This window comes from Rhinopithecus roxellana, chromosome 1 (genome assembly GCF_007565055.1).
Source record: "Rhinopithecus roxellana isolate Shanxi Qingling chromosome 1, ASM756505v1, whole genome shotgun sequence".
In the NCBI taxonomy this organism is placed as follows: Eukaryota; Metazoa; Chordata; class Mammalia; order Primates; family Cercopithecidae; genus Rhinopithecus; species Rhinopithecus roxellana.
In genome coordinates this window covers 34,217,842-34,240,507 of record NC_044549.1, presented here as the reverse complement: position 1 = coordinate 34,240,507, position 22,666 = coordinate 34,217,842, and the positions used below count along the sequence as shown (strand labels likewise).

Genomic DNA, 22,666 nt, shown 5'->3' with positions numbered 1-22,666 from the left:
TGGTTTTGATTTGCATTTCTCTGATGATCAGTGGTGATGAGCATTTTTTCATGTGTCTGTTGGCAGCATAAATGTCTTCTTTTGAGAAGTGTCTGTTCATATCCTTTGCCCACCTTTTGATGGGATTGTTTGTTTGTTTGTTTTTTCTGTAAACTTGTTTAAGTTTTTGTAGATTCTGGATATTAGTCCTTTGTCAGATGGGTAGATTGCAAAAATTTTCTCCCATTCTGTAGGTTGCCTCTTCACTCTGATGATTGTTTCTTTTGCTGTACAGAAGCGCTTTAGTTTAATTAGATCCCATTTGTCTATTTTAGTTTGTGTTCCCGTTGCTTTTGGTGTTTTAGACATGAAGTCTTTGCCCATGCCTATGTCCTGAATGATATCGCCTAGGTTTTCTTCTAGGGTTTTTATGACTTTAGGTCTTACATTTAAGTCTTTAATCCATCTTGAGTTACTTTTTGTATAACATGTAAGGAAGGGATCCAGTTTCAGCTTTCTACATATGGCTAGCCAGTGTTCCCAGCACCATTTATTAAATAAGGAACGCTTTCCCCATTTCTTGTTTTTGTCAGGTTTGTCAAAGATCAGATGGTTGTAGATGTGTGGTGTTATTTCTGAGGCCTCTGTTCTGTTCCATTGGTCTGTATATCTGTTTTGGTACCAGTACCATGCTGTTTTGGTTACTATAGCCTTATAGTGTAGTTTGAAGTCAGTTAGTGTAATGCCTCCAGCTTTGTTCTTTTGCTTAGGATTGTCTTGGCTATGCAGGCTCTTTTTTGTTTACATAGGAACTTTAAAGTAGTTTTTTCCAATTTTGTGAAGAACGTCATTGGTAGCTTGACCAATGATGGCATTGAATCTATGAATTACCTTGGGCAGTATGGCCATGTTCACAGTATTGATTCTTCCTATCCATGAACATGAAATGTTCTTCCATTTGTTTGTATCCTCTTTTATTTCATTGAGCAGTGGTTTGTAGTTCTCCTTGAAGTGGTCCTTCACATCCCTTGTAAGTTGGATTCCTAGGTATTTTATTCTTTTTGTAGCAGTTGTGAATGGGCATTCACTCATGATTTGGCTCTCTGTTTGCTACTGCTGTATAGGAATGCTTGTGATTTTTGCGTATTGATTTTGTATCCTGAGACTTTGCCGAAGTTGTTTATCAGCTTAAGGAGATTGTGGCCTGAGACGATGGGGTTTTCTAAATATACAATCATGTCATCTGCAAACAGGCACAATTTGACTTCCTCTTTTCCTAATTGAATATCCTTTATTTCTTTCTCTTGCCTGTTTGCCCTGGCCAGAACTTCCAACACTATGTTGAATGTTGAATAGGAGTGGTGAGAGAGCACATCCTTGTCTTGTGCCAGTTTTCAAAGGGAATGTGCTTCCATTTTGCCCATTCAGTATGATATTGGCTGTGGGTTTGTCACGAATAGCTCTTATTATTTTGAGGTACATTCCATCAATACCTAGTTTATTGAGAGTTTTTAGCATGAAGGGCTGTTGGATTTTGTCAAAAGCCTTTTCTGCATCTATTGAGATAATCATGTGGTTTTTGTCTTTGGTTCTGTTTATGTGATGGATTACGTTTATTGATTTGTGAATGTTGAACCAGCCTTGCATCCCAGGGATGAAGCCCACTTGATCATGGTGGAAAACCTTTTTGATGTGCTGCTGGATTTGGTTTGCCAGTATTTTATTGAGGATTTTTGCACTGATGTTCATCAGAGATATTGGTCTAAAATTCTCTTTTTTTGTTGTGTCTCTGCCATGCTTTGGTTTCAGGATGATGCTGGTCTCGTAAAATGAGTTAGGGAGGATTTTCTCTTTTTCTATTGACTGGAATAGTTTCAGAAGGAGTGGTACCAGCTCCTCTTTGTACCTCTGATAGAATTTGGCTGTGAATCCATCTGGTCCTGGACTTTTTTTTGATTGGTAGGGTATTAATTATTGCCTCAATTTCAGGACCTGTTATGGGTCTATTCAGAGATTCAACTTCTTCCTGGTTTAGTCTTGGGAGGGTGTATGTGTCCAGGAATTTATCCATTTCTTCTAGATTTTCTAGTTTATTTGCATAGAGGTGTTTATAGTATTCTCTGATGGTATGTTGTATTTCTGTGGGATCAGTGGTGATATCCCCTATATCATTTTTTATTGCTTCTATTTGATTCTTCTCTCTTCTTCTTTATTAGTCTTGCTAGCAGTCTATCAATTTTGTTGATCTTTTCAATAAAACCAGCTCCTGGATTCATTGATTTTTTGCAAGGTTTTTTGTGTCTCTATCTCCTTCAGTTCTGCTCTGATCTTAGTTATTTCTTGCCTTCTGCTAGCTTTTGAATTTGTTTGCTCTTGCTTCTCTAGTTCTTTTAATTGTAATGTTGGGGTGTCGATTTTAAGTCTTTCCTGCTTTCTCTTATGGGCATATAGTGCTATAAATTTCCCTCTACACACTGCTTTAAATGTGTCCCAGAGATTCTGGTATGTTGTGTCCTTGTTCTCATTGGTTTTAAAGAACATCTTTATTTCTACCTTCATTTCGTTATTTACCCAGTAGCCATTCAGGAGCAGATTGTTCAGTTTCCATGTAGTTGTGCAGTTTTGAGTGAGTTTATTAATCCTGAGTTCTAATTTGATTCCACTGTGGTCTGAGAGACGGTTTGTTGTGATTTCTATTCTTTTACATTTCTTGAGAAGTGTTTTACTTCCAATTATGTGGTCAATTTTAGAATTAGTATGATGTGGTCCTGACAAGAATGTATATTCTGTTGATTTGGGATGGAGAGTTCTGTAGATGTCTATTAGGTCCGCTTGGTACAGAGCTGAGTTCAAATCCTGGATATCCTTGTTAACCTTCTGTCTCATTGATCTGTCTAATATCGACAGTGGGGTGTTAAAGTCTCCCATTATTATTGTATGGGAGTCTAAGTCTCTTTGTAGGCCTCTAAGAACTTGCTTTTTGAATCTGGATGCTCCTGCATTGGGTGCATATATATTTAGGATAGGTAGCTCTTCTTGTTGAATTGATCCCTTTACCATTATGTAATGGCCTTCTTTGTCTCTTTTGATCTTTGGTGGTTTAAACTCTGTTTTATCAGAGATTAGGATTGCAACCCCTACTTTTTTTGCTTTCCATTTTCTTGGTAGATCTTCCTCCATCCCTTTATTTTGATCCTGTGTGTATCTCTGCATGTGAGATGGGTCTCCTGAATACAGCACACAGATGGATTATGACTCTTTATCCAATTTGCCAGTCTGTGTCTTTTAATTGGAGCATTTAACCCATTTACATTTAAGGTTAATATTGTTATGTGTGAATTTGATCCTGTCATTATGATGTTAGCTGGTTATTTTGCCTGTTAATTGATGCAGTTTCTTCATAGAATCAATGGTCTTTACGATTTGGCATGTTTTTCAGTGCCTGAGGCAGGTTGTTCCTTTCCATGTTTAGTGCTTCCTTCAGGAGCTCTTGTAAGGCAGGCCTGGTGGTGACAAAATCTCTCAGCATTTGCTTGTCTGTAAAGGATTTTATTTCTCCTTCACTGATGAAGCTTAGTTTGGCTGGATATGAAATTCTGGGTTGAAAATTCTTTTCTTTAAGAATATTGAATATTGGCCCCTACTCTCTTCTGGCTTGTAGGGTTTCTGCAGAGAGATCTGCTGTTAGTCTGATGGGCTTCCCTTTGTGGGTAACCTGACCTTTCTCTCTGGCTGCCCTTAAGATTTTTTCCTTCATTTCAACTTTGGTGAATCTGGCAATTATGTGTCTTGGGGTTGCTCTTTTCAAGGAAAATCTTTGTAGTGTTCTCTGTGTTTCCTGAATTTGAATGTTGGCCTACCTTGCTCGGTTGGGGAAGTTCTCCTGAATGATATCCTGAAGAGTGTTTTCTAACTTGGTTCCATTTTCCCTGTCATTTACAGGCACACCAATCAAACGCGGATTTGGTCTTTTCACATAGTCCCATATTTCTTGGAGACTTTGTTCGTTTCTTTTTACTCTTTTCTTTAATCTTGTCTTCTTGCTTTATTTCATTAATTTGATCTTCAATCACTGATATCCTGTGTTCCACTTGATCGAATCAGCTATTGAAGCTTGTGCATGTGTCACGAAGTTCTCGTGCTGTGGTTTTCAGCTCCAGGAGGTCATTTAAGGTCTTCTCTACACTGTTTATTCTAGTTTGCCATTCATCTAACCTTTTTTTCAAGGCTTTTAGCTTCCTTGTGATGGGTTAGAACATGCTCCTTTAGCTCAGAGAAGTTTGTTATTACCAACCTTCTGAAGCTTACTTCTGTCAACTCATCAAAGTCATTCTCTGTCCAGTTTTGTTCCATTGCTGGTGAGGAGCTGTGATCCTTTGGAGGAGAAGAGGTGCTCTGGTTTTGGAATTTTCAGCTTTTCTGCTGTGGTTTCTCCCCATCTTTGTGGTTTTATCTACTTTTGGTCTTTGATGTTGGTAACCTACAAATGGGGTTTTGGTGTGGATATCTTTTTTGTTGATGTTGATGCTATTTCTTTCTGTTTGTTAGTTTTCTTTCTAACAGGGCCCTCAGCTACAGGTCTGTTGGAGTTTGCTGGAGGTCCACTCCAGGACCTGTTTGCCTGAGTATCACCAATGGAGGCTGCAGAATGGCAAATATTGCAGAACAGCAAATATGGCTGCCTGATACTTCCTTTAGAAGCTTCATCCCAGAGGGGCACCCACCTGTATGAGGTGTCTGTTGGCCCCTACTGGGAGGTGTCTATCAGGCTACATGGGGGTCAGGGACCCACTTGAGGAGGCAGTCTGTCTGTTCTCAGAGCTCCAACGCCGTGCTGGGAGGGCCACTGCTCTCTTCAGAGCTGTCAGACAGGGATGATTAAGTCTGCAGAAGTTGTCTGCTGCCTTTTGTTCAGCTATGCCCTGCCCGCAGAGGTGAAGTCTATAGAGGCAGTAGGCCTTGCTGAGTTGCAGTGGGCTCTGCCCAGTTAGAGCTTCCCAGCTGCTTTTTTTTTTTTTTACCTAGTCAAGCCTCAGTAATGGCAGGTGCCCCTCCACCCACCAGGCTGCAGTGTCACAGGTTGATCTCAGACTGCTGTGCTAGCAGTGAGCAAAGCTCCATGGGCATGGGACCTGCTGAGCCAGGCATGGGAGGGAATCTCCTGGTCTGCTGGTTGCTAAGACTTTTGAAAACACAGTATTTGGGCAGAAGTGTACCGTTTTTCCAGGTACAGTCTGTCACAGTTTCCCTTGGCTAGGAAAGGGAAATATCCCAACCCCTTGAGCTTCCCAGGTGAGGCAACACCCTGCCCTGCTTCGGCTTGCCCTCCGTGGGCTGTACCCACTGTGCAACCAGTCCCCATGAGATGAACCAGATACCTCAGCTGGAAATGCAGAAATCACCCATCTTCTGAGTCGATCTTGCTGGAAGCTGCAGACCAGAGCTGTTCCTATTTTGCCATCTTGGAAGCGACCCCCTTTAATATCTTCTTCTTATAAGTACACCAGGCAGACTGGATTAGAACCCACCCTAATGTTCTCATTTTAACTTAATTACCTCTTTAAAGGCCCTATCCCAATGCAGTTACATTCTGAAGTATTAGGTGTTAGGGCTTCAATATATGAATTTTGGGGGTGTACAATTCAGTCCATAACAACTTTGTTATTTATTTAGCCACTTGTCAATTAACTTGAAATTAAGCATTATTTTCAGATTAATGGGAAGAACAATTTACATTTTTTGTTTCATAGCATTAACAAAGTTATGATGTTTTGTGGAATGAAAAATGGAGCAATTCGAGTCTATGTCCTAAATCAGAATGATCCTTCATTGACCAGTTTGGTGGACTACTGGCACTTCAATATGCATGACAATAATTATGGATGTATTAAAAGTATGGCTAGTAGCTTTGATGATCGTTTTTTGGTGACTGTTGGAGCAGATGGTAATATCTTTGTTTTCAACATTGTTTCTGAATTTATGCTAAGGAAAGACATCAAGGCCAAACTGCCATCTCCCAGGGTATGTAAGTAATTAACCAGTTCATTAATAACAAACTTTATTTAAAAATAGTGATATTAAAATTGTTCATATTCTTTATAAATTAAAATTCACATTCACCTTATAGTCTAATCTTCCTGCTAGTGTTATAATTTGACTTTCTGGTGCTTCTATATCAAGTATTAAAGGTATTACATTCCCCTTATTATTAAAGATTGTAATTCCCCAGATTAAAAAAGAGTGTGTCAGTTTTTCTATGTAGTCAAAAGTTTGTATATTAAAAAAACTTTCTTAATCAGTTTTTTTTTTCAAAGTTCACAATTTTTCAGATTTTCTTTTGCTTTTCATTTATTCATTCACTCATTGTAAGGGCTGATATAGGACATATGCCATAAAGTGTGGTTTTGATAGGAGTTGCAAAAATATAGTTGTTTTTAGTATTAGAATGAGACAATGTAGGTCATGATCAAAGATTCAGCATATTTTTTTAAAAGCAGAACTAGATTTTTGGCTTTATGATGAAATTTGAGGGTTCAGATCCCCAAATTATGTCCCTTTTTTCCTGTCATAGAACTTGAATTTCATATTATCAAAGCAAGTTATTTGGATAAATCAGTAGTTAATAATCTTTAGAATTGCTCCTAAGGAGAAAGGAGTTGTATTAGAAAGATTATAGCTAAAATTCCTTTGAACATATTGGCTTCCCATTTAGCAGGTAGCCTACTTCAAAGTACACATAAAGAATATAGGGAAGATATGAGTAGGTCGATTTTCATTTCTTCTAATAGCAAAATTTGGAGTATGGGCTGCTGTTTAGAGAGGGTCCAGCTCAGAAAAAGGAATTACAGGAGGGAAAGTATAGGAACAAGAAGAAAATGCCTTTCTACCTGGTGCCAGTCCTCTCTATAGAAATCCATATTGGATAGAAAAATATTTATCCCACATTTCAATAATCGTATCCTTTTATTTACAGCTGCAGTCAATGTCCCGCTCTACAGAAACCCATATTGGATAGAAAAATATTTATTCCACATTTAAATTTATGGCTGCAATCAATATTTCTGAAATCACTGAAGCAGACATTGCTTTTAAGAAAGAAAAATTAGAAAGAATTTAAAACAAACAAACAAACAAACAAACAAAAAACCCAGAAAACAAGTAAGCTCAGCACTGGTCTGAGGTTCTTACCTTACTGTACTTTAGAATCAGCTGGGGAGCCCTAGAAGTACAGATGCCAGAGCCCACCCAAGAAGAATTAAATTAGAATCTCTGAAGGTGAGGCCCAGGCATCAGTATTGTATACAGTATCCTTCATGTGATTCTAATGTGCAGCTAGGATTGAGACCCATTGGCATATATTTTGGAACTGATTGGCGTATTTTTGGAACTTTGTTTAACTCAACTTTATTGGAAGCAGCTGTGGCCAGGAGACAATTGCCCCAGTGTCAGCATCAAATCCTGGAAGTCACCCTGATATTAGAAAACCAAGGTACTTAGCTCTGGCCAATAAAAGAATAAAAAATAAATAAAATTCAATAAATTTTTGTCCTAAGTGATTAATAGTCAGTACAATTTATTAGCCATTACTGTCTCCTATATTGATCATGTTTTATGACTTTGCTTTTATTAAAGTCATAAACCTTGACTTCTGTAAAAACATGTAGATTTACATTTCATACATATAAAGATTAATAAAACAACTTTATCAAAAGAGAATCTTTGTTTACTTACAACAAATGACAACAAAACAGAGACCTATCTTCTATGAAAGAGAGTATGGAATAAAGTTTAGTTTTATTTATGAACCGACTAGTTAGCAAGCTAAGACTATTTTGTTCACTGGGTTATAATTCTCCTTCTTTAATATCACAGACTAAGACATTTTACAGCACAGTACCTGAATAAACAGAGTACTTTTAAGTGATTTAGTTCTTAGTTCCCCCAAATTTAAACTGATTTCCTTTCTGAAGGGAGATTTGTATTTCTGATTTCCTATCTTTCTCTTTCAAGGAGGGGGATTATATTGTTCTTTGCATTTTCCACTTTATGTCTTCCTTTGAGAAGGTGATATAAAATGCTTACTTAAAATTTAAAAAATACATATTGAAATATTTCTAGGACACACTGAGGTATTTGGACAAATGATTCATGTGATAAAGGGATATACTAAAAAACAGCATTTTGAAATAAATGGTCTAGACTTTTGTGAATTCTGTGTCAATAGCATATGAACATTAGTAATTTACATTTTGAGGGGAAATTATGGGGATATTAACATTTTGTAAACATATGATTAGGTTAAGACTTTTCCTGTGTACTCCTTCAAATAAAGCAGAAATGAATAAGTTTAGTAAACTGCAATTTTTTCCTTGGATTTTTGTGAAACTGTTTTTCAGACCTACAGTTATTAGAAATTGGCAGGGAAAAAAACCGAACCAATTTGAATTTTTAATTTACTTCTTCCTAGATATTTTATGGAAAATGCTATGCAATTTTAAAGGGCTAACCTTTTACTTCCCTTCTTATAGTTTGGAATTGAAACAGAGCCAATTCCAGAAGACATTGAAGATCCCAAAGCCTACAGGTATGGGAATTTTTGATAAATACTGACTAGACCTGAGATTTTGCAAAACAAATCAACAGTGCAGAAGTTGACCAAGTTTAATGAATTTTCAAATTATTGAATACTAATTTTCTCTGCTGTTTCTGTATCACAACCTGTTATTGTTTTAAATTTCTGTTTTCAGTATCGAGAATGCTAGGAGAAAAAGAGAACATGACAAGTTAATGAAAGAAGTGGAAGAAATAAAGGCACGGAAGAGAGAGCAAATCAAAGCTTTGAGGATTAAATTTTGTAAACTATTAGAAATGAATGAAGAATTACCAAAGCATATGCAGTTTAAACGAACAGTAAGCCTAATATAAACTTGATTTTTATTTTAACATATGCTCTTTCTGGATAGAGATGACTATTTTCCCAACAAGTAGAAACACTTAAAATCATTTTTCTTTTCTGTTTGTTTCTTTCAAAATGTCAATAGCCATTTATTTTGGGCATCTTTTAATTTGTATGTGGGGTTTATCTATTTTAATCAGTTAAGATTCTTGTTGATACAAATTGTTTTACATCAACTGTTGTCATAGAACACATGAAGGGAATACATGGGGAAGAAATAAAGTAGAACCCAAGAGTTCTTTTAAGTTTTCTGTTATAGAGACATGAATAACAGATATACTGAAGTATAATCAAAAATTGACCTGAAGCGTCCGGTGGCTGGCTTCATTGGGAATTATGGCTAAACGTCATCCCGATTTGATCTTTTGCCGCAAGCAGACTGGTGTTGCTATTGGAAGACTGCGTGAAAAATGTGATGGCAAGTGTGGATTTGTGATTCCTACGTGCGTTCCTGCACTCTGGTGCGCATATGTGATGAGTGTAACTATGGATCTTAGCAGGGGTGCTGTGTGATCTGTGAAGGCCCTGGGGTTTCTGATGCCTGTTATTGTAAGGAAGTGCACCATCCAGGAGAAGGATAGGGATGGCTGCCCAAAGATTGTCAGTTTGGGTAACTCTAAGACAGACCTTTTCTATGAATGCAAAAAATATGGCTTCAAGAAGAGGTGATTGGTGGGTGGCCCCTTCCTCCCCTCCACATCAAGCTTCTGCAGCTGCCAGAAAAGATGCCTACTACTAGCAGCAGAAAGGGAGTGGAGCCCAGAGCATCACCAGGAGTGCCTTCTAGTGTACTGTCACCTTGCCACCCACTCCTCTCCCTTCACCCAGACACATAGAAGGGATGGAAAAGGATTCTTCACAGAGCACTCCAGTACACTATATTAGAGAAGAATTGATAGATTAGCTAATGGTTTTTCTTGAATTTGAGAAGCAAAGCCCTGTTCTCCATATTGATATGTTCTCCCTCAACCAAGATCTTCTAAAAAGAAATAATATTTTAGTCTTCTGCTTGAGGAGTTGACTGTGAAGCTATGCCCACTGAAAAATGTGAAACGTGTTCTTGCAGCAGCTCTGGTGGCAGTTATCCTCGAGGAAACTTCGATGTGTGGTGGGAAGCTATCAGAACAAGAAACGTAGGCATTTAATCTTATAACACTTGTGCTGGTTTCATGTTATTTTCCTTCTGAGAAATTAGAAACCCTTTCTGTTGCTATTATATTAATAAAGTTGGTGTTTGTTTTCTGGTTAAAGAAATAAACAAAACAAAAAAACTGTGGTCAGAATAGCAGGTCTTCAAAATATAAAGCAGAAAATAAAATACAGGTCTTTAGGCTGGGTGCGGTGTCTCATGCCTGTAATCCCTGCACTTTGGGAGGTCAAGGCAGGTATATCGCGATCAAGAGATCGAGACCATTCTGGCTAACACAGTGAAACACTGTCTCTACTAAAAATACAAAAAAAATTAGCTGGGCGTGGTGGCGGGCGCCTGTAGTCCCAGCTACTCAGGAGGCTGAGGCAGGAGAATGCCGTGAAACCTGGGAGGCGGTGTGCAGTGAGCCGAGATTGGGCCACTGCACTCCAGCCTGGGGGGCAGAGTGAGACTCCGTCTCAAAAAAACAACAACAAAAAAAACGGTCTTTATTCTACAATGTGTATAATTATATAATTTCTTATGAAGTATAAAATTACTTTAACACAATACCCAAAATAATAACAGTAGTCATTTTTTATAATTCCATAAGCATTTTAAATACAGACATGTTGAGATGCAAAATTATGCCGTGCTATGCAACTTTTGCCTCAATTAATCACCTCACTAGCTCAGGCTGAATATTCACTCTCTGAAGCACTTCCTCAGGCATGCCAAAAGTAGGACTAGCAGATGAAATTACATACGTGGTTTATCTCTCTCAATCCAATGAAGCCTTTCAGTGATCTTCAGGACAGCCAACACCCACCATGAATAGCATACACCTGGTAACTTCCCTGGCCTTCCATTACATCCACCCGAGGGTAACTCATTCACAAAACTACTAACCAAGTAAATCAGAATTTACTTGATGTGACTGACTTGGTAATAATCAGGAATCCTGTGCAACAATAAATGTACCCAGCATGGGATTCAGAACCTGGTCTGCAACCAAATCCACCATCAAAATTCATACACAGAGAAAACAAATTCAGCTGCCTTTTTTACATTAATAGCATCAAGCTTCCCCAGGAGAGCCAGTTTCCACCACACAAAAAGAGAATCTTGTATCAATTTCCCCCTACTTTATAAAAGTAGATTTTTCCCATCCCATGAAACAGCTGGTCTCTCTGCCCCGCACTGTGTTCATCCCTTATCTTTCAGTCTGGCCCCCTCTGGTCCAGTGCTTCTGTTTGCTGATAAAACTACCATAGTGCACGTTGGAACTTCCAGCAGACCATTAGCTCCAGTTAGAGCAGCTGCTCAGGTTGACCCCAAAAGTCTCCAGCAAGAGAACCATCTTCTTTCTATAGACTTGGAACATACTCCACAACTTTTTTACATTGAAAACATTAATGCTATCATACAGAGTAAGAATCTGGACAGCACTAAGAGTGTATAAAAGATGAGGATCACGTCTGATAATTAGCACTTATTCCACCAAACTCATGTTGGCAAGACTTAATAAATGTTAGAATTTCTTCACTATTCATGCAATGAAGTTGTCCCATGAGATCCAATACTGTCAGACCCCAATAGATGCCACTCATTCTCAAATACTCAGATATATAGTATTCATAATCATCTTTCTTTGAGCCATAGGATGTGATACAATCTACATGTTTCTCCAGTAATAAAGTATCTGGTGTATCTCACTTGATAATAATATACCCATGTCTAAGAGTGAAAAGCCAAAATCATCTTTAAGCTTCTTTTTATCTGGCCAGTCAGTATGTTTGCAGCAAATAAACTACTCTAAAACTTAACACACTGCTTGGTTTGGACGCAGATGAACCTTTTTACATAATACAAAGTTTACTATTGGATTTACCTACCACACTTTTTTTTTTTTATAGCAAGATAAGACATAAGTATAGGTTTGAATCTGGTTATCAGCTCTTATTGTACTTAGCCAAAATACAATGGGTAGATACATGTATAATTTGATTATCTGTGGTTCTATTTCTATAATTTATCAGATCTATTGAAAAGACAGTACCTGGTTGATCTACAAAACTTTAAAAAAATGATTTAATATAGTTGTAGCTATGGGGGCAATCACAAAATTGTTTAAGCCAATTTTGTATTCTACCTTTTTTTTGTGACTTACTGCAAAGCCCCATGTACCTGTTAGTGGTTACCTTTTTTTCATTTTGTACCCCTTCCTAAATGGAGTTAGTTAACCATCTAATCAATTAAAAACCCATAATTCTTAATATACTCATGGATTACCCAGTCCTGTAGTTCTAGAAGCATTTTGCCAATTTCATATAAAAAAATGCTTTGGTGAAATCATGATTTAATCATGTTGGTTAAAAAAACCAAGTCAAAATAGTTAAAAGACCTTTATGCTGTTTTTCTAAGATAAATGTTGAAACTTCCAGAGCATGGGTAATAACATTGAAGATAAAAAACAACTGAGGCGAGTGCTGTGCTAAGCACTTTGTACACATCATTACTTAAATGAAACACAAACACCTCTGGAAAGAATAATTACTACTCACAATTTAGCACAAATATTGGCTCTCATATTTTTCCAGGGATGCAGGTAAGAAACAGGAGACCTCTTCTGGGAGAAAGTGGAGCCCTTTGTGAAGGAGATTCAACAAAAACTTGGTGATGTCAAGAAGACACAAGATACTGCTGTCTTTCCTGGGTGGGGTCACACCAGGGGGGATGTTCAGATAATGATCAGTTGCTATAAGCGTCTACCTCATGTCCAATTTTTATGTAATGGTAGTTTCTTTGAGAGTATTTTTTAAAACCGTGTACTCTCCAAATATTGATAGCATTCATTATTTTTATTGTGGGAAAAAAATCTTAAACTGTGTAGCTTTATTTGCATTATTGTTAATTGTGAAGAACATTTCTCCTTATATTATGGAAGTAAAGTTAAAAATATGCTGTTTTTCTTCTGTAATGGACAGAGTTTATGATATTTGGGGAAGAGTTATGATGCAACATGAAACTGGGGACAAAACTGAATTCTATGAAACAGAGTTGATGAAGTACCCATTGTGATAAACAGATCTTCTTATCTGCAGGATTTTGATGTAGATTCCAAAATCCGTGCTGAGATGCACAGAAAAACAGCTTTCAAAATTCAACAAGTGGAAAAGGAATTAGCTTGGGAAAAAGAGAAACATGAACTCGGCCTAATGAAGCTAAAGAATCGGTAGGATCCATATTCCCTACAAGCCAAGACGTTTGAGAGCCCATGTTTGAATAACATAGTTTATAGTAGTGTCAGTGAAGTGGCCAGATAAGAGGGCTCTGGAAGTACCCGCTGACTTGAAATCTCAAGGAATCCTCTTGTCACTGTTACTGATCTTTTACTGAACTTTCTGTGTACTTCTTTCTAGTTTAAATGTGGGAAATTTGTTTAATATTTAGATTTTAAAATTATATAATACATATTTACTTTGTCTTGATTAATTATGTATTTCATATCAAATTAATTAATGAACATGATGTATTAAGAAATAAAAAATCAAATGTAACCAAAGGACTTTAAACAAAAGACAACCAGAGGTGGCTCTGGTTTTATCCCTCTCATGCATCAATTTGACTTCCAGGGGAAATGATCTTTTTTGGCCATCTACTGAGATATAATTTACATAAGTAAAGTACATAAATCTTAACATCTTGAAAATTTTTTACAGATGTATAAATATATCTACTACTCAGAATAAGATAGAGAACATTTATAGCACTCCAGAAAGTTTCACCATGTCCCCCTCACCTCAGGAAATACTCTCCAAAGTTGAACCTTTATTGCCATATATTAGTTTTGTTTGTGAATTCCATATACATAGAGTGTTAGAGTATGGATTCTTTTGCATCTGACCTTTTTCTAAAACTCATATGATATCTACGATTATCAGTGTTACATGTATCAGTAGTTCATTCTTTTCCATTGCTTTTTAATATTTCTTTAAAATGATTATACCACAGTTTATCCCTTCTACTGTTAATAGATATTTGAGTTGTTTCTATTTTTTGGCTACCATAAATAATGCTACTATGAACATTGTGTATGTTTTTTGATGGATATAAGTGCTTATTTCTGTTGGCTATATACTCAGGTATAGAATTGCTGGGCCATAGGTAATATGCCTGTGTAGTTTTGTTAGATCCTGTCAGTTTTTCAAAACGGTTTGAAAATTTACACTCTTCAATTTACACACTTACTATCAATGTATGAGAATCCCAATTGATCCCCACTGTGTTAGTGTCTTAGAGCTCCTGTACAAAAATACTACAAACTGATTGGCTTAAAACTGGTTATTTATTGTCTCACAGTTCTGGAGGCTAGAAGTCCAAAATCAAGGTGTCAGGCAAGTTGGTTCTTTCTGAGGACTTGGTGGGGGAGAATCTGTTCCATACCTGTCTCCAAGCGTCTAGTGGTTTGCCAGCAATCTTTGGTTTTCTTGGCTTATGAATCCATCACTCCAAATCCTCTGCTTTCACTCAATGTTCTCCCTGTGTCTCTTCATTATAGGTTTCCCTGTGTATGTCCATCTCTGTGTCCACATTTCCCCTTTTTATAAGAACACCAGTCATGTTTCATTAAGGCCTGCTGTAATGATCTCATTTTAACTTGATTGCCTCTATCAAGACTGTATTTTCAAATAAGGTCACACTCTGTGGTGCTGAGAGTTAGGACCTCAACATAGCTTTTTGGGGGGACACAAATCCCAAAAATACTCATGCTTGGGATTGTCAGCCCTTTAAATTCCAGCTATTCTGTAGTAGCATCTCAGCATGGTTTAAATTTGCATCGCCCTGACGAGTGATGATTTTCAGCCCCTTTTCATATATTTACCAATCATTTGTGTATTTTCTATTGTTAGGTGTTCATTCCAGTCTTTTGTCCATTTTTGAAACCGGGTTGCAGGAATTATGTATATCTTCTGGATATGAGCTTTGGTTATTTATATACATGTATCATATGAGTGACTATGTATATAACATGTATGTATGTGTATACGTGTGTGTATGTGTGTGTGTGTGTTTGCACATATAAAATACCTTGCTGTAGTATGTGGCTTTAGTCTCTTAATAGAGTTGTTTGTTGAATACAAGTTTTTTCTTTTGATGAAGTTCAACTTATTTGTCTTTTTTTAAAGATTAATGCTTTTGTGTTATACTTAAAGAACTTTTGCCTACTCCCAATTCATAAAATAATTCTGTGTTTTCTTCTAGAAACTCTATTGTTTTTCCATCTTTAATAATTTTTATGGGTGGTGTGAGATCATGTCATTTGCTTTTATATTGATATCCAATTGACCTAGTATTGTTTGTTTAAATGACCATCCGTTCCTTACTAGATTGTAGTGATACTTTTGTCATAAGTCAGGTAACTGTACATGTGAGGGTCTGTTTCTGAACTCTTTATTCTATCTCATTGGCCTGTCTGTCTATCCAGATGCCAGTATCGCTCTGTCTTAATTAAATCTTGACATCTAATATTGTAAATCCTCCAGCTTTGTTATTCATCTCCAAGATTGATTAGGTTCTTTGCATAGAATTGACTTATCAATTTTTACAAAAAGTCTGCTAAAATTTGTATTGGCATTACATGGAATCTATAGAAATAATAGACATTAAGGAATAAATTCCTATTTAGGAATAATAGACATTTAAATAATATTTAAGTAATAAATATTATCTTACAAAAAAAGATATATCTTAAAAAAGAATCAGTTTTAATATTTTTATAGTGGTTACAACCATATATCTAAATAATGTATTTATATGTATTTATTATTAGTCATTTTTATTGACTTCCTAATGTGGTAGCTAAGGATTTTCCTCACTTTAACTTATGCTTTCCTCTACCTTCTTGAAAATGTAGAATATATTATAACAATTATATAAATTTTATATATAATATGTAATTCTACATAATTATATATAAATGAAGAATATATTATAATAATTGCTTTAATGTCCTTGTCTGCTAGTTATATTATCTGCATCATTTCTGTGCATGTTTCTATTGACTGATATATTTCTCTTCATTTTGGGTTACATTTTTATGCTTTTTTAAATGCTTTTTTGGGTTACATTTTTATGCTTTTTGCCTGTCTGCCTGGTAAATTTTGATTGTAAATTTTGCATTGTAGGTGCTAGATATTTCTGTATACTTAAATTTTTTTTGTAACTTTTTTTTTAATACTTTAAATTCTAGGGTACATGTGTACAACCTGCAGGTTTGATACATAGATATACACGTGCCATGTTGGTTTGCTGCACCTATCAGCTCATCATTTACATTAGGTATTTCTCCTAATGCTATCCCTCCCCGCAGCCCTTCACCCCCTGACAAGTCCCAGTGTGTGATGTTTCCTGTCCTGTGTCCAAGTGATCTCATTGTTCAATTCCCACCTATGAGTGAGAACATGTGCTGTTTGGTTTTCTGTCCTTGTGATAGTTTGCTGAGAATAATGGTTTCCAGCTTCATCTATGTCCCTGCAAAGGACATGAACTCATCCTTTTTTTTATGGCTGCATAGTATTCCATGGACGGAGTCTCACTCTGTCACCCAGGCTGGAGTGCAGTGGCATGATCTCGGCTCGCTGCAACGTCCGCCTCTTGAGTTCAAGCAATTCTCTGCCTCAGCCTCCTGAATAGCTGGGATTGCAGGTGACTGCCACCATGCCCAGCTAATTTTTTTGTATTTTTAGTAAAGATAGGGTTTCACCATCTTGGCCAGGTTGGTATTGAACTCTTGACCTCGTGATCCACCTGCCTAGGCCTCCCAAAGTGCTAGGATTACAAGCGTGAGCCACTGCGCCTGGCTTAAATTTTTTTTTTTTAATTTCAGTAGGTTTTTGGGGAACAGGTAGTGTTTGGCTACTTGAAAAATTTTTTAGTGGTGATTTCTGAGTTTTTGGTGCACACATCACCTGAGCAGTGTACACTGTACAAAATGTGTAGTCTTTAATCCTTCGCCATCCCCCACCCTTTCCCCTGGGTCCCAGCAGAGCTACCGGGCTCCGGGTTGGTACTGGGGAGTGTCTGCAAAGAGTCCTGTGATATGATCCTTCTTCAGGTCTTGAAGCCATGGATACCAGAACCTGCTCCCGTGGAGGTAGCAGGGGAGTGAAGCAGACTCTGTGAGGGTCCTTGGTTGTGTTTTTGTTTAGTATGCTCATTTTGTGTTGGGTGGCCTCCAGCCAGGAGGTGGTGCTTTCAAGAGCCCATCAGCTGCGGTCCTGTAGGGAGGATGCAAACTTGCCCTAGAGACACCTAGTTAAGTATTCAGGTTTCTCAGGCAGTAGGCAGGGCCATATAGAGTTCCCAAGAGATTATGACCTTTGTCTTCAGCTACCAGGGCAGGTAGAGAAAGACCACCAGATCAGGGCAGGGATAGGTGTGTCTGAGCTCAGCATCTCCTTGGGTGGGGCTTGCTGTGGCTGCTGTGGGGAATGGAGGTGTGGATCCCAGTCCAATAGAGTTATATTCCTAGGGGGATTATGGCTGCCTTTGCTGAGTCATACAGAGAAGTTGAGGAAAGCTGGTAGTGATAGGCCTGACCCCACTCCCATGCAACCCACAGTCCTAAAGGCTGGTTTCACTCCTACCATACCCTCCCAACAGCACCAAGTCTATTTCCAGGCAGCTGCTGAGCAGAGCTGAGAACTGCCCCAGACCAGGAGCCTCCCCATTGAGAAGGCAAGTAGATTCCGTTTTTTGGCATCTCAGGGAACCTGCATCCGTGATCCAGTTCCTTCAGAGGGTCTGTGGATTCTCTCAACTTCTGAGTATGTTCCTATGGTAGTTCTTGGAGCAAAAGTTCATGATGTGAGTCTCCACACGATGCTCTGTCCCCATCTGCAAGCTAATCCTGCCTCCTATCTGCCATTTTAATCTCTGTATACTTTTAAATATTCTTGAACTTTGTTCTGGAATTCAGTTAAGTTACATGGATATATATATATATATATATATATATATATATATATATATATTTTGTTTTGTTTTGTTTTTTTGTTTTTTGAGGCTTGCCTTTAATCTTTGTTAGGTGAGATCAGGGCAGCCTTCAGTCTAGGGCTAATTTTTTTCCAGCTACTAAGACAACACTCTTCTGAGTAGTATATCCTATGTCCCATGTATTATCAGGTTTATGGGAACACAAGTTATTTCAACTGTGTGAGATCTGTGGATTATTCTGCCTGCTCCTTTCTGGTGTTTCTTTTCCCAGCCTCAGGTAGACTCCTTCTCATGCAGTGCTGATCAGTGCTTAAAACTGCAGAGTGGAAGGGAGCCCTCTGCAGATCTTCAGAGCTCTCTCTCTCTGACTCTGGTTCTCTCTCTCCCTCTCTCTCTATCGTGCAGCTGTCTCCTCTCTGGTACTTCACCCTGAAAACTATAATCTCTGAATAGTTGAGTTCCTGGCTAATATTTCAACATTTGAATCCCTGAATTATAACCAGATTGCTACATGCTAAAAGATGAAAGTGGTGAAGAAGTTCCTCTCAGGAAGAACTCTCAACATAGCAGCCTATGTTGGCTTTAATAAGTATTCACAGTATATATAAGTTGTGTGTGTGTGTGTGTATACATATATATATTCATATATATATATATGTATACACACACACACAGACACACATATATGAATCCTAACTCACAAACTTAGGTATGTAAGTACATCGCTGTTCTTTATTTTATTTAAACTGACTTAAATCTGACTTTGACTCTGGGTTTCTATTCTATCAAGAAGATAGGAAAGTCAGTCTTAGTACTGCTGAAGGTCATTGTCTCATTTTCCCAGACTGTCTGATTCTTTTAGTCCTTTGATTCTGTGGTTTCTGTGCTCTGCTGGAGCAGGCAATGTTTTGTGAGACCAGGAGTCTCCTGTGCCATAGATCAAACACACACACAGGCATCACTCTTAAGGCCTTACCATCTCCCCAGATGCTTTCAGATGCAGGGAACAAGTGCCCACAGCTCTGGGACCAACTTGCCCATCCTCCTCCGAGTCAAGGTTCATTTCTGCCTCCCCACGTCCTTGTTATCAAATACTCTTTTCCTTAACTCCTGCTTTCTGTCCCTGGTCTGGGGACCCTCCATCCACCATGGCATCATGTTTTCAGGGAACATATGGAAGGAGATAATAAGAACCTAGCTAGCTATCTGATTGGAATGTGGGGAGAGGATAAAGTTGTACCAAATAACACTGGTATCACCAACGTTTTCATCTTTACCAATCTAACAGGCAAAATATAACAACTCTTGATTGAATAATCTGCATCCTTTTTATTATTGGTGGGATTCAGCATTTCCTTTCATGTGCCTATGGTTCATTTATATGTATTCTTCTGAGAATTGTCTGTTTAGATTTGTTCATTTTTCTTTGGGTTCTGTTTATTTCCCACATTATTTTTAATTTTAGCCTCTTTATCTCTATTACAGATATTTGCCAGTTATTCTACATATTGTAAATGCTTTCTCCTGCTCTGCCATTTGCTTTAAACTTTGTTCATATTTTTCTAACTGTGCAGAATTTTTAATTTTTATGTGATCAAAACCAGCTATATTTTCCTTCATGTTGTGTCTGGAGTTGGTTCTTTCCAGTGGGTTCTTGGTCTTGATGACTTCAAGAATGAAGCCACGGACCTTTGCAGCGAGTGTTGCAGTTCTTAAAGGTGGTGCGGATCCAAAGAGTGAGCAGCAGCAAGATTTATTGTGAAGAGCAAAAGAACAAAGCTTCCACAGCATGGAAGGGGACCTAAGCGGGTTGCTGCTACTGGCTGGGGTGGCCAGCTTTTATTCCCTTATTTGTCCCCACCCACATCCTGCTGATTGGTCCATTTTACAGAGTGTTGATTGGTCCATTTTACAGAGTGCTGATTGGTGCATTTACAATCCTTTAGCTAGACAAGAGTGCTGATTGGTGCGTTTTTACAGAGTGCTGATTGGTGCATGTACAATCCTATAGCTAGACCTAGAGTGCCGATTGGTGTGTTTTTACAGAGTGCTGATTAGTGCATTTACAATCCTTTAGCTAGACACAAAGCACTGATTGGTGCGTTTTTACAGAGTGCTGATTGGTGCATTTACAATCCTTTAGCTAGACACAGAGGGCTGATTGGTGTATTTACAATCCTCTAGCTAGACAGAAAAGTTCTCCAAGTCCCCACTCAACCCAGGAAGTCCAGCTGGCTTCACCTCTCAATCCCCCCTCTAAACAGGACACCCCAACTGATGTTGGGAATTGGGTGATGACTGCTCTAGCTACTTCCTGCTGGATAGGGGTAAAGAAGGGGTCCTGTAGTTATAGTGTCCTCCAGAGGGTAACTCTCTAGGTCAGGCAAAGGGCCGGTGGGTCAATCCAGGAGTCCTTGGTAGAAGTTGTTAGTTGAACTCATTAGGTTCCATTTGTAAGACCATCTGTAGCTTGATGGCATCAATCCTGGAGGGAACAAATTTGACAAGGAGGCTAAAAACACAGGGCCCGAAGGCAAGTAATAGCAAGATGGCTGCCATGGGACCTAGAAAGGGGAGAAGCCATGTCGTCTAACTCCAGAGGTTGGTGTAAGAGTTTGAAAGGTGTTGTCTGATTTCGGAAGGGTTTTCCTGTAAACACCGGGCAGCGTCTCATACTATCCCTGATTGGTTAGTGTAAAAACAACACTCTTCTCCTAAGAAGGTTCAGAGTCCTCCTTTCTCAGCAGTGAAGAAGTCTAGGCCTCAGCAGTTTTGGAAAGTCAGTGCTGCCAAAGAGTCTATTTGGGATTGTAGAGTAAGGATAGATTTCGTTATTTCTTGCAAACTGTCTGAGAAATCCTTTGAGAGTGTGTGGTAGTAGTATAATGAAGTAGATAAACTGGCTCTTCCAGTTCCTGTAGCAGTAGCCATTCCTAACCCTATAAGTAGGGGTATTAGTTGTATGGCTCTGCGCTGATGGACTTGATCTTTGAGGGATACTGATAGGGTCTGATTTCCTCAAGATTAGAGGTTAGGATAATACATGTTACACTGTTAACTTTTAGCAAACTTTACTTTTGTTGAAAACCTTGTAAGTTTGGGATTTCAATTATTCTTTGCTATTAATAAGACCTCGTTCAGTCCATATTAACTTAGAATTGGCATAGATGGCTCCTTCCTGATTCTGTAAGTACTTTCAAGTTTAGCTGAGTGCAGACAACTCGCACATTTGAGCGGACAATTATTAGGCAATTTTCCTAACTCTGCTTCTACAAGAGTTTCCTTATAACTTACTGAATACCCATTGTGTCTTTTTCCCTTAATCGCCCAGGAGGAACCATCTATCGTCCTGTCCTGAAGGGGTCCCTCCTAGGTCTGGTCGGACCCCTGTATGGCAACCAATCAAGATCTAGATCCCTTATTAGGAGGTCAAATTGTCTTTTTCCAACAGAACAGTCCCACACTTCAAGATTTGAGCCAGTAAGCTACCCCTCTGCCTTTCCTATTTTTTTGACTTAGAATATTTCTGACCTGGTGAGGTGCGCTCACAATGAGGTTACCTCTAAAAGTTATTTTCCAACTTTCTTCTGCTAGCAAAGCAGCTGCTGCCACAGATTGAATGCATCTGGGACATCTGTAGGCCACTGGGCCAAGGATCTCTGATAGGGAGGCTATGGGTTGTCAGTGGCCTCAGTGCTTTCGGGCTACACCCTTGTTTACACTGACAACAAGGTGATATTGGAGTGTTGTAGGGTCACGGAGAAGACTGTCAATTATTAATTACAGGTTTTAAATTTACTCTGGCTTTTAAAGGAATAGGGTACACTCTTTTTTCTTTACTACTTCCATCTCTCTTTCTTTCTCTTCGACTTCTTTGTCTCTTTCTCTCTTTCTGACTCCCTCTTTGTCTCTTCCTCTCTCTCTTTGACTTTGTCTCTCTCTCTCTCTGACTCCCTCTTTGTCTCTCTATCTCTTCCTCTTTCTGTCTCTTTCTCTCTTCCTCTCTGACTCTTTCTTTGTCTGTCTCTTCCTCTATCTCTTTCCTTCTCTTTCTTTTTGACTTCCTGTCTTTCCCTTTCTCTCTCTCTTTATCTCTCTGCCTCTTCCTCTCCCTTTCCTCTCTGCTGGTCTTTCCCTGCCTCTGCCAGCCACTTTTGCTGGTGTTTTCCCCTCTCCTTCCCCTTTTGATGGCTTTGGCAGTGTAAGACTGCCACCTCCTTGGGTTTTTGCACTGTGTACAATAACTCCATGGTTTCCTTGTGATATTTAATGGGGGTTCCTCCAGAGGTTAGGGACTCCCTTTCTTTCCATATTGCAGAATGAGCATGTAGGATTAGATAAGCATACTTACTATCTGTAGCCAAGTCTCCCAATTACAACTGAGGAGGTGGGAGAAATACCTGGTTACAGGCTGTCCCAGGATTCCTTGGATGGTAACAGACCTTGAGGACAGATGTCTGGGACAGGAGTTTAACACTGAGAAAGCTGTGCCAGTATCCAGGAGGAAGTCAATTTCCTGACCACAATGGTTAAACATACCCAGGACTCAGTGAGGGTGATTACATGAGCTGGCGCTTGCCCTGGGAACCCTCAGTCCTGTTGTT

The 22,666-nt window shown here is 38.5% G+C and overlaps 1 protein-coding gene and 1 pseudogene across 6 annotated transcripts in view; both read left to right on the top strand.

Annotated features, from left to right (window-relative positions):
* The window catches only part of CFAP44 (cilia and flagella associated protein 44), a 149,226-nt gene that overhangs the window by 70,268 nt on the left and 56,292 nt on the right, over window positions 1–22,666 (top strand). For 5 of the 6 annotated variants that reach the window (XR_004060088.1, XM_030941084.1, XM_010361031.2 and 2 more), the window contains 4 exons: window positions 5,730–6,000; window positions 8,508–8,563; window positions 8,727–8,889; window positions 13,169–13,299. Coding sequence is in view for 5 of the 6 variants with exons in the window: in XM_030941084.1 (XP_030796944.1) it covers window positions 5,730–6,000; window positions 8,508–8,563; window positions 8,727–8,889; window positions 13,169–13,299 (621 nt within the window). In the remaining variant the exon portion in view is untranslated. The remainder of the gene's footprint in view (window positions 1–5,729; window positions 6,001–8,507; window positions 8,564–8,726; window positions 8,890–13,168; window positions 13,300–22,666) is intronic. The other variant, XM_030941082.1, reaches the window with a different exon arrangement.
* LOC115900431 lies at window positions 8,904–10,181 on the top strand (annotated as a pseudogene).